Source organism: Pteropus medius, unplaced genomic scaffold (assembly GCF_902729225.1).
Source record: "Pteropus medius unplaced genomic scaffold, Ma_sr-lr_union100, whole genome shotgun sequence".
Taxonomy (NCBI): Eukaryota; Metazoa; Chordata; class Mammalia; order Chiroptera; family Pteropodidae; genus Pteropus; species Pteropus medius.
In genome coordinates, this window is record NW_024350926.1 from 11114999 (window position 1) to 11129611 (window position 14613).

General features: G+C 41.9%; 2 protein-coding genes across 2 annotated transcripts; both read right to left on the reverse strand.

Annotated features, from left to right (window-relative positions):
- Nucleotides 1–4209, reverse strand: SLC10A5 (solute carrier family 10 member 5). Its single transcript, XM_039841944.1, has one exon. The coding sequence runs from the start codon at nt 2035–2037 to the stop codon at nt 721–723; it is 1317 nt and encodes a 438-aa protein (XP_039697878.1). The 5' UTR covers nt 2038–4209; the 3' UTR covers nt 1–720.
- A 368-nt stretch (nt 4210–4577) lies between these two features.
- Nucleotides 4578–14613, reverse strand: ZFAND1 (zinc finger AN1-type containing 1). Its single transcript, XM_039841945.1, has 8 exons — nt 14499–14613; nt 11782–11824; nt 10830–10869; nt 9675–9802; nt 9497–9588; nt 8644–8765; nt 5790–5945; nt 4578–5702 (listed from the first exon to the last, which is right to left on the reverse strand). The coding sequence occupies exons 1-8, from the start codon at nt 14551–14553 to the stop codon at nt 5532–5534; spliced, it is 807 nt and encodes a 268-aa protein (XP_039697879.1). The 5' UTR covers nt 14554–14613; the 3' UTR covers nt 4578–5531.

A 14613-nucleotide genomic window follows, 5' to 3' on the forward strand; every position in this document is an offset into this window, starting at 1 on the left:
CGCAGAGACGTGTCTTGCTTGAAGTCACAAAGTAAATGACAAAGTGCAACGAGAAAAGCAGGCCGTTTGTGTCCGATCAGTAAAATGTGCTCGTGAAAATGCAAATAAGTTCAATTCGTGCAAGCTAAATTATATTTGAAACCCCTACGCCCCTAAGTGGGGATTTCTGTCAAAGGAATCAGGAGTAAAAAGTCCACGTAGGCAACTGTCGTTTTATAAAGCGAATAATAACCATCCACCACCACGCCAAAGCACGTCTTTTATAAATTTTGGTATTCGTCTACTGAATTTGGTGAAATTAGGAAAAAAAACCAAACAACTTTGTCTTATCACCTAAACAAAAATTACCTAATACTATTAGCATTTACTGAATGCCTATTATGTGGACATCCCTTGCATAAGTACTTGGGAGATTATCAAAATCACTACAGGTTTTTCAAATTGCTCTTTCTCACTTAAGAGACCATAATGAAGTATCCTGTTCATAGCCGACTCTCTAAAATTCCTCAAACGACGCAGCCACAAAGCGGTCCCCTTCTCCTGAGCTCCGGCACAGTTCACTTTCTGTACTACTCACTGGGTGTTTAGCACACACGATACTGTATATCAATCCCCCCAGCGTCAAGTTTCCAATGAGATCATAAGTGGGTCGAGAGCAGGCATCACTTTAGATATTCTTTGACTCTTGTTCAGCGTGGGGACTCTGTCATGCTTTGACAGTTAGATCAGGGAATTTTTTTTCCTTTTATCTTCTCTGATAAGGAAAAATCTTTTCTTAGCCTTATAGAACAGAAGGATCAGTAACATTTCACACCCGGAACACATGGCCACTGTAAAAGGAGCCACAGAAGCTGAGTCGGCCTTGGGCTGGGAGAAGGAGAGCTGGATAATGGCCAGGGCTAAGAAGCTATTCAGTAACCCACTTTCGACAGCGACAGTTTTACACACAGGAAGAGGCAGCCTGGAGACTTGAGCGAAGGAGTACCCAAACGACAAACCCAACGCAGGAACTAAGACACCTAACAGAAGCACCTCTCGGCTGACTGTTTTTAAAAACACGGACCCCATCCTGAAAGTCATATAAATCCCTACGGACATTAAAATAAAACTCAGAGGTCTAACGATTCTCTCTAGATGGTTCGCCTTTTCAGGCATCCTATGCTTGATGGCTATTCCGACTGATATAGGTACAAGAATGAAAAGGAGTGTTGACATAATTTTTAAAACAGGAATGTGAAATGTACCGGATAACCCTAACATCCTACCGTATAGGTAAGAATTGGCAGGCATCGTCATCAGGGCCAAGAGCGTCGATATGCAAGTCATCAAAATAGCCAAAGTGATATCTCCTTCGAGAAGCAGAGCAAAGACATAGCCCCCGCCCCCTCCTGGGCATGTGCAGGTCATTACGAATCCAAAAGCCTGTGCCTCAGGCAATGCCAAAATCTGAGTCAAAAGAAATCCACAAAATGGCATAAGAAAAAACTGTGTAACTGCCCCCAGAATCACCGGCAAAGGTCTCTTCCAGACTGTTTGAAACACCTGCAATTCAATCTTGCAGCCAAACGCGCATTTATTTAACAGCACCGTTGGGAGAACAAGCACGAGGATATTTCTATCGACGTGCATCGACGCCTGGAGCAGACTGTCTGTCCTTCGCTTGAGTACTTGGACTCTGATACTCTTTATTTCGTCGATGAGCCTTTCTTGCCTACCTTCAGAATCCCACAGTTGAATGGTCAAATTTGTCTCCCCTTCTTCATCTGTCACTAGGTTTATGACAAAGTTTGTAACGTCCGATAAGGTCTTGGTCACGTTCACCACCTGCAGCACCTTCGGATCTTCTACCTGCACGAAGAGGTAGCTGGAGTTGGGCCGTTTGTCTCTGTAACTTGATCTTACGCTGACGGATTCTTCGGTCTTTGTGAAAAATAGTGTTTCAGTGTTTTCTATATGCAGAAAACTGCGAAATGAGTTCCTTGCTTCTCCCAGAGTCACAGATGACAAAAGCAAGAGAATAAAAAGTTTTCTAATCATTTCGAAAGCTTAAACTAATCACATATGCAAAAGCGTTTTAAAAAAAAAAGTACTAGAGAACATTCCCGGTACAGGTGTCCCAGTGCAGCTGAGCTTTATGAGGTAACCGCTGTTTTTGCTGGATCAAAGTCCGGTGGGAGGGACAGTTGTACTTTTCAAACAGATGCAAAGCTAATCTCGGGAGTGACACAACCTGCGGAACCTGTAGTTATGAAAACGTACGGGCCACGGCAGTTAACACGTTCGATTGATCACGGCCCATCCTCTCAACTTTATTTCTGCTAAGGAAAAAACGGCCCCCTATTCATCTGAATTTAAAAACTTAGTGTCATTATTTTTGAGTTTTCATTCTTCCTAAAGAAAATCTACACTAAAAGTCAAGATCCAAAAATCTACAATAGATTTTGAGAAGGCTTACACGTGAGTGTTACTATTTTATTCATTCGAGTCAAAATCAAATGAGTATTTACGGGCCATGTTCGCTGGGTACTGAGCCAGGTGCTGGGTACCAGAGTAATCCAGCCAGACACGGTTTCTGTCCGCCTGGAGCTTCGTCAGGCGACTCCTTATCATTACTTAGAAAACCACGGAGCCCATAAATTGGCCTTGCCATATCCTTAGGCTGCTAATAAATTTCCTACAACTCTAAAGAGTGATTGTGTCAGGCAAAATCCGAAACTGTTTTTGGTGTCCTTAACCAGAAAAACCATTTCCTGGATAGTTATCAGACAGCTTGGGCACCTAGGGAAAGCAGGTGGCTGGACCCATGGCCAAAGAGACAGCCAGGTTAGGGGGCCAGCGCCGCTGGACACTTGGACCCTGACACATGGGACAATGGAAGGCCGCTGGCACTAATTCTCATCTTTCATTCCTTCCTTGTGACACTAGTCCGTGTTCACAGCTAAGGGCAAGGACATTCAACTGATCCAACTTAGGCCAAGTGCTTTTTGGACTTCGACCCGTAGATTTCCGTAATTGTGTATTTCTCAAAGCAGAGGAGGGGTTCGGATGCTAAACAGAGAAAAAGAACAAGAAAACAAAACAATACAAAAAAATGCCACTACGACTGTCTAGCAAGAAGCCTACAGATCTAGGAGTCTCTGAACATGTAACCATTTCTGCAGATCCTTCACAAATCATGACGCTGTCCGTGTTAAATGCAACAATGAGTTTGTATTAAGTGTTTTAGATCAGAAAATATTTGTTCCTCAAAAGTTATCAAAGCGATTTTTATTGGTCATTTAAAAAAATTTCTAAAAATTCTATTCATGTAGGTTAATCTTTCAAATGCAACGGACCCTGTATTTCATAAATTGTATTTCCACGTACCACACCAAGAAAAACCAGCTACACTGTGTCCCCATGATGAAAACAGGGAATGGAACTAAAGTTCTCAGGCTATCTCAGTCAACATCCCAGAGAACTTCCCTAGTTTAAAAAGACAAAAATGAAGCAAACACAAGTGAGAAACTTTATGAAACCAAAGCTATCTTCAGAGTTATGTGACCGAATATTTTAACTCACGATTTTTGTCACCCAGGTCAAAGATATGAGGATCGCTCATTTTGTTTTCCTCAGATTTCCTGCCTGCAAACTTTCCCTTACATCAGCATCTCTTTCTTCTTCTTACCTAAAACCTTCGCGGAGTAAAAACTGACAAAGCTGGGAAACATTTGGAAAGCTGTCATTCGCATGTCTTTACTGGCTGATTCCATTTACACTAAAGCTCAATTGCCTCACAGTGTTGTTAGAACTATTTATCCGAATTTGAGACTCTTTGTGTGTTTTCTCCTAAGAATTCTAGTTGTTGGAAGCAGGTGGGAAGATACGCGGGTCGGATGGGCACACCCTAGACTCTCATCGAGCATGCTCAACTCGAAGCCCGCAGAGGAAGCCTGCGAGGGCTGTGACATCACAGTAATCAGGGAACGAGAAGCTGGAGGGGCCTCTGCTCCACCTGCTCTCCTTAGGAGATGGCTCGGGCTGGAGCCTGGTCCTCGGAGCCTCTGAGGCTGCTGGTGCCCATGTCTCTTTCAGGCCCGTTTGCTCCACTTCTGGAGCCTGACCAAACTCCATCTCTGCCAGCCTCCCCGCGCCCCTGCTCAGCCCTCATTGTTTTTTGTTGTTTTTTTTTTTCTGGTATATTTAGCTTTAGCTCAACCCATGAGACATGTGTCGATCGCCTACTATGTGCAAGTAATTATTACAGAAGCTAAAATATTAGTTTGTATTAAAACTTTTGGTATCTGGGAATATACTGGAGAATTAGTTCTACTTCTGCTCTCATAGTGTGTGATGAGAGAGCTACCGGAACTCGGCTACACTTACTTCTATTCATTCGGCACGTGCCATACTGTTTTCATGGATGTTAGAAGTAAGTACATACTTTTCATTGTGTGCAGCATGGCAACTAGAATCAAATCCTTACACTTAGCAGGCGCTCCAATAACTATGTCGATAAATGAATGTATAAGCAGACGATAAGTCGAAAGTCATCCCCATTCCTTGCGTAAAAACAATACGAAGAAAAAAATCAGAGATGAATGAACATTAGGAGTTTTTCCTTTAATGAAACCTGAAGTCACTATATGTGTCCATGACAATAAAAATGGAAAAGGGACAAAGAACAGAAATAAGTTCCATTTCTTCTACATAGTAGTACTTTGTCGCAAACAGATGGAACACATCCGTCAGAGCGGTCATTTTAACGGGTCGGTAAACTGCAGTTACTGTTAGCAAGTAGTTTGCTTTGGCGAAATATAAGCAGACGGTAATGAAGCTGAGCGGCTCCACCTTCCCTCTCATCTGCAGTACATTCCTACAGACGAAGAGGCGAGTCCACTGGAGGAGGTACGTGATCAGAGATGGGCCCCGAGGCGGTGAGGGCACACCAGCAAAACCACTCCCCTTCCCGGCCTGAGACTCCTCATCCACACATTCTGAAGAGTGGACGACACGGTCCCTAAGTTTCTAGGATTCAGGTACAGACATCGATTTACACATCGCGATGCAGGTAGATAGGAAGGCTACACTTCCCGGCCCCATGATGCTACGCGTGGTCACGTTACTTGTTAAAAAGTGACACATGTATCTCCTAAGAGCCATCTCTTTCTTCCTCTGTGCTAAGAATGGCAATGTCCCAAAAAGGACATCTAAGCATTCAGTTTAGATCCTGGGGTGAAGATGACACGTAGCAGAATCATAGTCCACCAACAGAAGATGTCAATCAAATGAGAAATACACTTTTTTGTTGTTTCCACAGCATATAAAAGCTCATTAAATATAAGAATTTGCAATCGAGTGTAAGTTCATAGTTAAACTTTGAAACACAAAATTCAAATTCGATTTAATAGAAAACTGATAATGTACATTATGACGTAATGGAAATAAATTTAAAAACAACTTTTAAAAATAAAAATATATACTATTTGTAGTAAATAAAACCAACTTAACGTAGAATTTTCACTGTGATTCCTGGCTTGACTCCTGAACGACTATTCAAAGTAAGAATCGATATCTTTTAAGAACTGTTCGTCGTCACTAAGATACTCCAAGATGACATTTCCACCGCTGTGCAAAGGACAAGCCTCCTTAGCCATCCAGCTTTCCAACGTGTGATCCAAGGGTAAGGCCTGTCCCGAAGTCACGTGACACAGCCTTAATTTCTGTGAAGAGAGAAATAAACCACAAAGACATGCTTGTATAGCACACCCTAAACCCTGTAAGGAAAAATGACTGCAACGCGTTGTTACCTTAGCTGTGAATTTGTTGTTGTCATTTTTAAGACTGGCCAAAGCAGCTGCAAAGTCGATGGCCTTTCCAACGCTCCATCGGTGGCAGAAGAACATCGGTTTGCTCTTCTCCTTGCTCCCCTTAGGTAAGAAAACTTGAAAGTAAATTCGTTCTGTCTGCAAAAATAAAAAGTTAAAATACAGATGACATATGTGATATAGACATGGATTGTTGTCTGGTGACATCTCTTCCTCTCTTCTTCCGGTCAAAGAAGGAATGCTCTCTAATGATGGAATGTTCAGTGGGAATACCAATCACAGCACCCAGGACCCTGGCCAGTCTATGCAGAGACAGGCATGTGACCTAAGTTAGGCCAATGAAGGTCTTCTCCTGGGATTTTATGTTCATAAGCTGTGCTGAGAGGCGGGCTCTTCTTTTAAGGTTTTTAAGTCCTGATAAATGAAACTTGGAGTCGCCTGCAGCTGTCCCCTCTGCCCCTCAGCTATTCCTGACCCAGTGTGGGAAAGTCTCCTCCAGCGTGGAAGAATGAGTCCAACACAGACAGAGAGAAGTCAAGGACACAGTGGACTCTTTCAACAGCATTTGAGTCCTGGAATACAGTCGCCCTTCCAGACCAGAGCAACGCCACTCCCCATTGTAAAAGAAAACTGTTTTGATTAAGCTGGTTGCTGTCGAGTTTCTGTCACTTGGAATTGAAAAGCACCTGACACATATAACAAGTCTTTGCATGCTTAAGTCCTCACTACATATTTAGAGACAACAGGGCTTTTGAGAACAAAGAAACTTAAAAAAGAAAAAAAGATGGTTTCTCTAGTATTCCATAACCTATATGATTCCTTACATTGTATTTTCTGGCTAAATTATCAAATGTATTAGAAGTTCTCTCTTCAGAAACGTGATAGAATAGCCAATAAACGTATGCAAAGTAGCCGAACCTCAAGGGAATTTAACTTTTCACCTCAGTGAGGTGTCACTGCACGTCCATCCACTGGTCAAAGTGAATAACGCAATGCTGGTAACACAAACTATCAGACAGGAAGGAGACAGATAACACAATGCTGGTAACACGAACTATCACACAGGAAGGAGACAGATCAGTACAACCACTGACGGCAGGGAGCTGAGGACGGCGTCCAGTAAAGCTGAAGACAGCAAACACTACGAGCCAGCTTTTCTGTTTCTCGATATATACCCTAGAGTAGCATTTTTCAATCCGAGGGTCCCCAATTCCTTCAGGGTTATAAAATCAATAATCTTTAAAATAAAATAGAATAGAATAGAATAGAATAGAATATCAAATGTGGGAAAGAAAGAATAAAAGCAAAGGTGCTTGGCCTCGAATCTTCCCTGAGCTCTACAATTTGCTTTTAAAAAGTACTGGTTTTATAGATCAATTCCTGTTACAACGTATTTTTGGCATAACAGGAGCATCTCAAAGTTACAGAGAAAAGATCGCAATGATTTCAAGAAATATTAGATTCAAGACAGTTATCATCCCAGCACAAAGGAATTTAGATTTGTTGAAGGCCAGTGGAGTGTTTACTACAGATAACAGATAACAAAGAAAAAACAAGAAACCACTGGAAATTCAAGCTTTGGGTCAGTGCTGTCACCTAGTAGTCCCTGCTCCAAAATCAGAGTGACAAAAGAGTACAAATACGAAAAGAAAATGTTAAAAGGTTATTTTCATCTCTGATTTGTTTCGAAGTTTTGGTTTACAGACTGTGTCTGTCTCGAATGGGAGGTTCGTTCTGTGCCTCTCTCACTGTTCTCGCTCACCTCGCCCATCCAGCGATTCTGCATTTTCTTCCCCTAGCCCACTTCCCAGGCCTTCCGCTCCAAATTCAAGTTTGAGACTGGCAGTTAGTACTCATATCATACAGAGATTTTCAGGCTATTCGGATCCACTTAACGAGCTGGAAATTCTGAGAAGTATCCAAATGAACCAAAGACTATTTGACACTCTGAAAAAGTATTAGAAGTTCTCTCTTCAAAAACGTGATAGAATAGCCAATAAACGTATGCAAAGTAGCCGAACCTCAAGGGAATTTAACTTTTCACCTCAGTGAGGTGTCACTGCACGTCCATCCACTGGTCAAAGTGAATAACGCAATGCTGGTAACACAAACTATCAGACAGGAAGGAAACAGATAACACAATGCTGGTAACACAAACTATCACACAGGAAGGAGACAGATCAGTACAACCACTGACGGCAGGGAGCTGAGGACGGCGTCCAGTAAAGCTGAAGACAGCAAACACTACGAGCCAGCTTTTCTGTTTCTCGATATATACCCTAGAGTAGCATTTTTCAATCCGAGGGTCCCCGATTCCTTCAGGGTTATAAAATCAATAATCTTTAAAATAAAATAGAATAGAATAAAAATACAGTACATAACACATTATTTATAAGGCTGGGTGAAACTGTGTTAAGGTATGTCTGTCGGTCTGTACGTACATATGTATTGGGTTGTTACATGAAATGTAACTGATTCTCTTCAGGAATCTTGTTCATGAATTTTGTTCACGAAGAGAGTGAATAAACGTGGTATACTCATACTATGGAATAATATGCAGCCATAACAATGAATAAACTCGACTAAATGTGTCAGCCTGAATCAACGTTAAAAACACGATCCCAAGTGAAAAAAAAATAAGTTGAAGAAGATCACATATGGTGCCCCGCATTTCTGAAAAACGTCACAAAACTGTGTATCATTTATGTAGCTATAGACCATGTCACACGAGGAATGATACACATGTGGCCTCAGTTACTTGTTTCTTGAGGGTAGGGAGGAGGAGAGGGGATCTTCACTGTTTAAACGTTTTGTATTCAAAACCTCTAGGACCTACCTGTGGCACGGACCGGTCTCCATCGGCATGCATCTTTAACTTCATCAAGGCGACCTTTGCAGCTGTTTCGCTATTTTTAGCGCCCTTCCGTCCCTTCCTTGTCGTCTGTCCCGCCTTGGAATCTAAGAAATAAGGATAAGCATATAAGCACATAAAAACTTTCGCATTACGTTTTCCAGAGTTTTATTCATTATTATTTATTATGGCCCTGAAATGTACACGAATTACGCACAATGGAGATATAGAGACCACATTCATTTTGTAGGTATTACATTTACACGATCAATGGAAAAAAAACCACCTAGGCTGAGCCCAGCAATGCCGACGTCAAACAACTCACGGATAAGAGCTTCTTTCCAGCTTCCGCCTACTGATCCAATCGCTAACGCTCCACAGAGAACTGTAGATTTGGCTATAGACTTTAATAAAGGGAGCACCCGGAACACAGACAGAATGACAATTCTGCTGAGCTAACGTGCTGGCAGAGTGGCTGGGTCGCCGATGTGTGTGCTCAGACTACCAGCAGCGTTCACAGGACAGCTAACTAGGCTTAAAGTTTGCTTTAGCCTCGGGAATATCATTTACAGCCGTGATGGTCAACTGGCTAATCTAAGTGGTCCGGCAAAAGAGAACATCTGATAGGGTACTTCCTCAGAATTTCCAAATCTTCACTGGTCAGGTGGAGATTGTAAGAAATACCATCACAATATGTCATCGAAATCTACAGCCAGTTAGAACCACTGGGGCTGTTAACGACACCTCCATAACTAGCAAGCGGACGCAAGAAGTATGAGCTTTGGAACTAACAGTATGTGACAACGAGGAAGGAACACAACGAACTGTTGGTACTTGCCAATGATGTCTTTAACAAGTTTCTGAGTGGCAGCCATTCGAGGCTCAGGGACTTCCAGTTTTTCACATTCATGATCTGACTGATGACGGTGTCTACGAGCAACAGAAAAGTGAAAGCAGTTCATGTATCTGCACACGAATGAAACAGACAGGCGGAGTCTGAAGGTCTGAGTGATCACCTCAGGCAGAAGTGCTTCTCACAATAAGGACACACAACCGGTACAAGCTGTCTTTCGGCGCAGCCCTTGAAAGAGCACGGGTAAGATGGATGCGCATCGGACTTCAGTCTCTCATTGATCACGGTCACCTGACAACAGACATACGGGGAAATGGCATTATATTTCACATGTAAACCAAACCAACAAATCTATTTTGGAAGGCAGCACTCACAGGATTTTTGCTTAAACTTACAAGAGCAACTTATACACTCCCATAAAACATATTATATTAAATATTTGTGTGAGAAATGATTACCGTGTTGACTATTCTCTATTTCCAAAATTGTCCTACTGTGGTGTATTTATCTTCTAAGGCAAATTAAAATAACTAATCAGTTATTCTTTATAATTTAGTCTTCTTAACAATCCCACACAAAGATGCCCCCAATAATATTATGCTCAGGTAATCACCTCATCGACCCTCAAATGGCAGGTCATACCTACTTTCTACACTCATTTTAAGTGGTTAAATACATATAAATGAACACATAAAAATTATGTTTATCATGATACAGAGGGTCAGAGACAAATCTGCTCAATTCTGGCTTTCCTTTGCAGACTCATCCGGGTCTATGCTAGCTTTCATCATTCGCTTTATCCTTTATCAATAATAAAGATGATATTTTGGCTTCTATCCGCCAGCTCTTTTCTTAATCTCCCAGTTTGGTCAGAATTAGAATGGGGATCTTGTTGGTTTATTCCTGGTGGTCTCAGGCTGACTGAGTCAGAAGAATTTACCACCACAGAATCCTAATCAGGCACCAGTGAAAATGAACACAAGCATGAAGGAAAATGAAAAGAGTATATGATGAGGACGTCAGCTCCACTGTGGAATTATAAATGTAGAGCCTAAAGCTGTAAGTGGGCCACCTAACTAGAACCCAAGTATAAAAAATAAGAATTATAAGAATAAAAGTGTATAAATGCCAAGTAGATCAATTTTTCTTTAAAACAAACAAAAATAATACAAGCGCGGAAAGAGCCTCCTTCCATAATTAGTTTAGTATGTCAAATTTTAATCTGTGGTACACTGACTAGCTTGAAATTTCTTCAAAATCTGAATAGAAGCACATACACACAAACACGTTTAATCACATAGGAGAACTATTAACACACCTCGGGACAGCTATGCGACTCTCTGCTTCTGTGTTCAAGGCTTAAATAATTAAAAAAATAATGTTTATTTAAATGCAATCAAATAATGCACTTAAAGATAAATGTAGTAATTTCCAATAATGGTTGGGATCGTTAAGATTAATTACACTTACAGTACATGAAGAACTCTACATATAAGAATAAACTGAAACACCAGATGAAGATGGTGCATCTATAGTCTTAAACGTTTAAAACGCAACTGTGCAGTTTCGATGAGTAAAAATAATGTACCATTCTAAATCACCTCCACTTTGAGTGCTTTTACGTGTGTGAACAGACAATCTTTGATTTCTTTTCATTTCTCAAAGACCATCGATAATAAAATGTCAAAGGAGTGTTCTAGTTCTGAATGATTTAAAAATATGCATTACTTTTCTTTACTTCTAATAAATTCTTCTGAAAAGAATTTGTTCTTTCACTACTTTATTTTATAAATTAAATGCAGTAAAGAAAATACATTTTCCAAAATTCTGGGTTGGTTCCCAGGCTTTACTTTGCACATTATATGTGTACCAAAGACATATGATATCCAATTGAAGAAATGTATAGGTTGGGCTCTTTTTATTTAGTAATTAAGAGTAATAATCATAACTGGACCCCTCCCCCCGTATTCTTTATATTGTGGATATATTTATTCTCTCCTTGTGATTAAGAGACACCAATACAACTTGTACATAAAAATCACATACATAAATAATGCCGATTATGGAAGTTTAAAGATTAGCCACACATATGTACAAGTAACCAGAGTCTGTGACTAGCCTGTTTCTTTTTCCCAAGTGATTACCGTAATGAATATCAAATACTGATGGCTAAAGTAAGAACTAATTTAAATCATTCCGCTTTTCAGAAATAAACCTCATATTACAAACACTAAAATTATTCTCAAATCCTGCATAAAAATGTAACTTACCAAAATATTCCTGAGCAAGCATCACATACAAACGGAAGAAAATCTAAAGTTGAGGGAAAATGTTATATGTAAGGTCGGTATCTGATTTTGATTAGTTTTCCTGTAAAAAAAGAAACTTGAAGCACAGACCCATCCCCAAGAGGAGACACTTCTTTTTAATTAACACCTTAGTGTAGCTGGTAGTGGTTAAACAAGAGCTATCGCCTCAGTGCCCTGAGAGAGTAACTAGATTATTGGGAGATAAATGTTACTTGTACAGGCATACTAAACGCGAAAAAAAGAAGTTCTGGGGTTTTTATTTGCTTTATTCGATTTTGTTTCCCAGATTTAGTTGGTGGTGTTTTTGAGGGCTGCATACTGCAAAATCCTGCGTTTGAAATAAAAAACCTATGTTTCAATTCTTATTCCACTGCTTACTAATCTAGCAATGCCAGACAAGTCACTTAATATATATACATATGAGTATATATATCTCCAAAGTATGTATATAAATATATTAGATAACATAGATATAAATAGATATAGGTATACAGCATCTGTGTGTGTTTATATCTATATCTATGCTACATGCTATACCTACTTCACAGGAGAATTATACAAAACAAATTATATACATAAAAGAAATGAATAGTAAGACAGTAACTATAATTAATAAGATTACAACTAATTTGTTTACATACTCGACTCTGAGAAAAACTGTGGTGACTACGTGATGTTTTCAAAGGAACTCCAGAAATTCCAGAAATTCCATAGATAGACTGAGATTGCAAAATTGAATCCTAAATTGTGTTTTCTCTTGCTGTTGAGGAACAACTATGTTAGGATTAAGTAACCAAGTAACAACTGGTTAGGAACTGAATTTTGGGAAAGCAGGCAAACGTACCCATTCCCAGATGTAGTAACTATTAATCACTAGACACAATCAATTCCTCTCTAATTGTCTTCAGTGTACTCAGAGCATACGGCCAAGTAGAGATGTATACACCCAATCATATCAATTTCGTAAAGTAAAAACAAAAGGCACTGCGCTGTACAGAAAGCTACAATTGCCACCAAAAGAGCTCATCCTACAGGTTACCTTAATCTGAAACCGACAGGAGAGGTCCTGTTATAACCAAAGGGACAAGAGGGCCCCAGTACAGTTCTTCCTTCACCTGAGAACTGGGCTTAGTGAATTGTCACTGTTCTGAAAGCATGATACTGTGTGATCCTCTGTTTTATACCAAGAAAGTGTGTGTACATTTGTCAATAAGAGAAGGACACCGAAGCACGATACTCTGCAAAACTTGTATGTCTCTTTCGAATTGGAAAAATTGTACACGCTTGTTATTTCGAGATGTTTAAAGTGACCGTGTATATATTAGATAAAATGAAGAGGAGCCAAGGAAGAGTTAAAAATAAGATAATTTCCTGACAACTGACACCATCCTTCATCCATTCAGAAGCTAAATGAAATTTAGGATACTCACTTAACATACTCTACATCTTAACTGCTCTCCACTAGTCCAAGAGCTAGATAATCTGGCCTCATCTCAGATATTTACATTTTAAGAGACAGCTGAAGTTGGAAAGGAAGACGGCTATCTCACAAATGGTAGATAAGGTGGACTTATTAGGGGTGATCAGGTATACCACAGATACGTGACAGTCAAAATCAATTGGCTAAGCTGCCCTACGAAAGATGTGCCGGGAAGCACCGTTCCTACCTGCTAAATGGCTGGCCATTACGGCGGTGGTGAAACATACAAACACAGAGAGCCTAGCAGATAGGGCTTCCTTTTACCCACAGCCCACAGCACGTATCACTGATCAATTGTGACACTCCCCAAATCTGGGCTGAACCTCAGAGTCCTACTCAACAGCGACTCGAGTACCTGCCACCAATAGGAGATGAAACCTAACTTGCCACCCTATTGTAGCATGAGCCAAAAGTGACAGCACACGTTTGGAGTGAAACTCAGGTACCAAACTCAAGTACTGAACATTCTGTGGGGTCTAATGTTTCAGAAAGGTGCCTGCTGGAGATGAATAAAATCCTAAAGCCTGTGCCACTACCGCGGGCCATTCGACTGGGCTCAGTGTACGCAGGTCTCTCAGTCCGGTGGAGAGAGAACATCCCCCCTTACTGGTCTGGAAGCTTTTCTAAGAAAAGTCTGTATTTTATAGCCTCGATGTAGTCCTCGCACCGAAACAGATGCTCGGTAAATATTTGTTGAACGGGTGACAATCTGAATCAAAGAGCGACAGAGCTGGCAGAGAGTGGCGATCGCCTGGCGGCCCAGTGTGGGCATGTGGCAGGGGCTAGGGGCCTTCTCCCCAGAGGCTCGTCTCCCGAGGCGCCCACGAAAACCAGGTTAGAAACGGGTCTCGCCCAGCTCCACCGTCTGACAGATGGTCAAACGAAAAGCGTGGGAGAGGGGAGCGGCTCGCCCCGGCTCGCGCCGCAGGGCCAGAGGGGGACGCAAGTCGTCCCTCCGCGAGCGACTTCTGGGCAAGGCGCACTGGAAACCGGAGGCCCAGGATGCAGGGCACGTCCCCAGGAACTGCACGGTCCCCGTCCAAGGGGACCGCAAGCCGCTGCCTAAGGCTCAGGGGCGCCGGAGAAGCTCCGCGCAGGTCTCCGCACGCCCGGCAGGGGCGCGCCGCTCCGGTCTCCCCTCACCCGCAGCCACCACTCCCGGGGGCGGGGCGGGGCCGGCCTCGGACTCTCCGATCACCTCGCTGCCGGCAGTGCTCCACCTGACAGTGCCGCCCGACGTCCAGCTCCGCCATCTCTAGCGCCGCGAAGGGCGGGGCGACGGCGCGCGCAGCGCCTGCCGGGAACGCGGCGAG

What these genes read in the sequence shown, in the direction of transcription:
- SLC10A5 (XM_039841944.1), bottom strand. Translation starts at nt 2,037, where the DNA reads ATGATTAGAAAACTTTTTATTCTCTTGCTTTTGTCATCTGTGACTCTG.
- ZFAND1 (XM_039841945.1), bottom strand. Translation starts at nt 14,553, where the DNA reads ATGGCGGAGCTGGACGTCGGGCGGCACTGTCAGGTGGAGCACTGCCGG. An exon ending in AGTCGCATAGCTGTCCCGAG is followed by an intron (nt 9,803 to 10,829) that starts GTGTGTTAATAG and finishes GTCTGTTGTCAG; the next exon opens with GTGACCGTGATCAATGAGAG. An exon ending in ACTTGTTAAAGACATCATTG is followed by an intron (nt 8,766 to 9,496) that starts GCAAGTACCAAC and finishes CTTATTTCTTAG; the next exon opens with ATTCCAAGGCGGGACAGACG.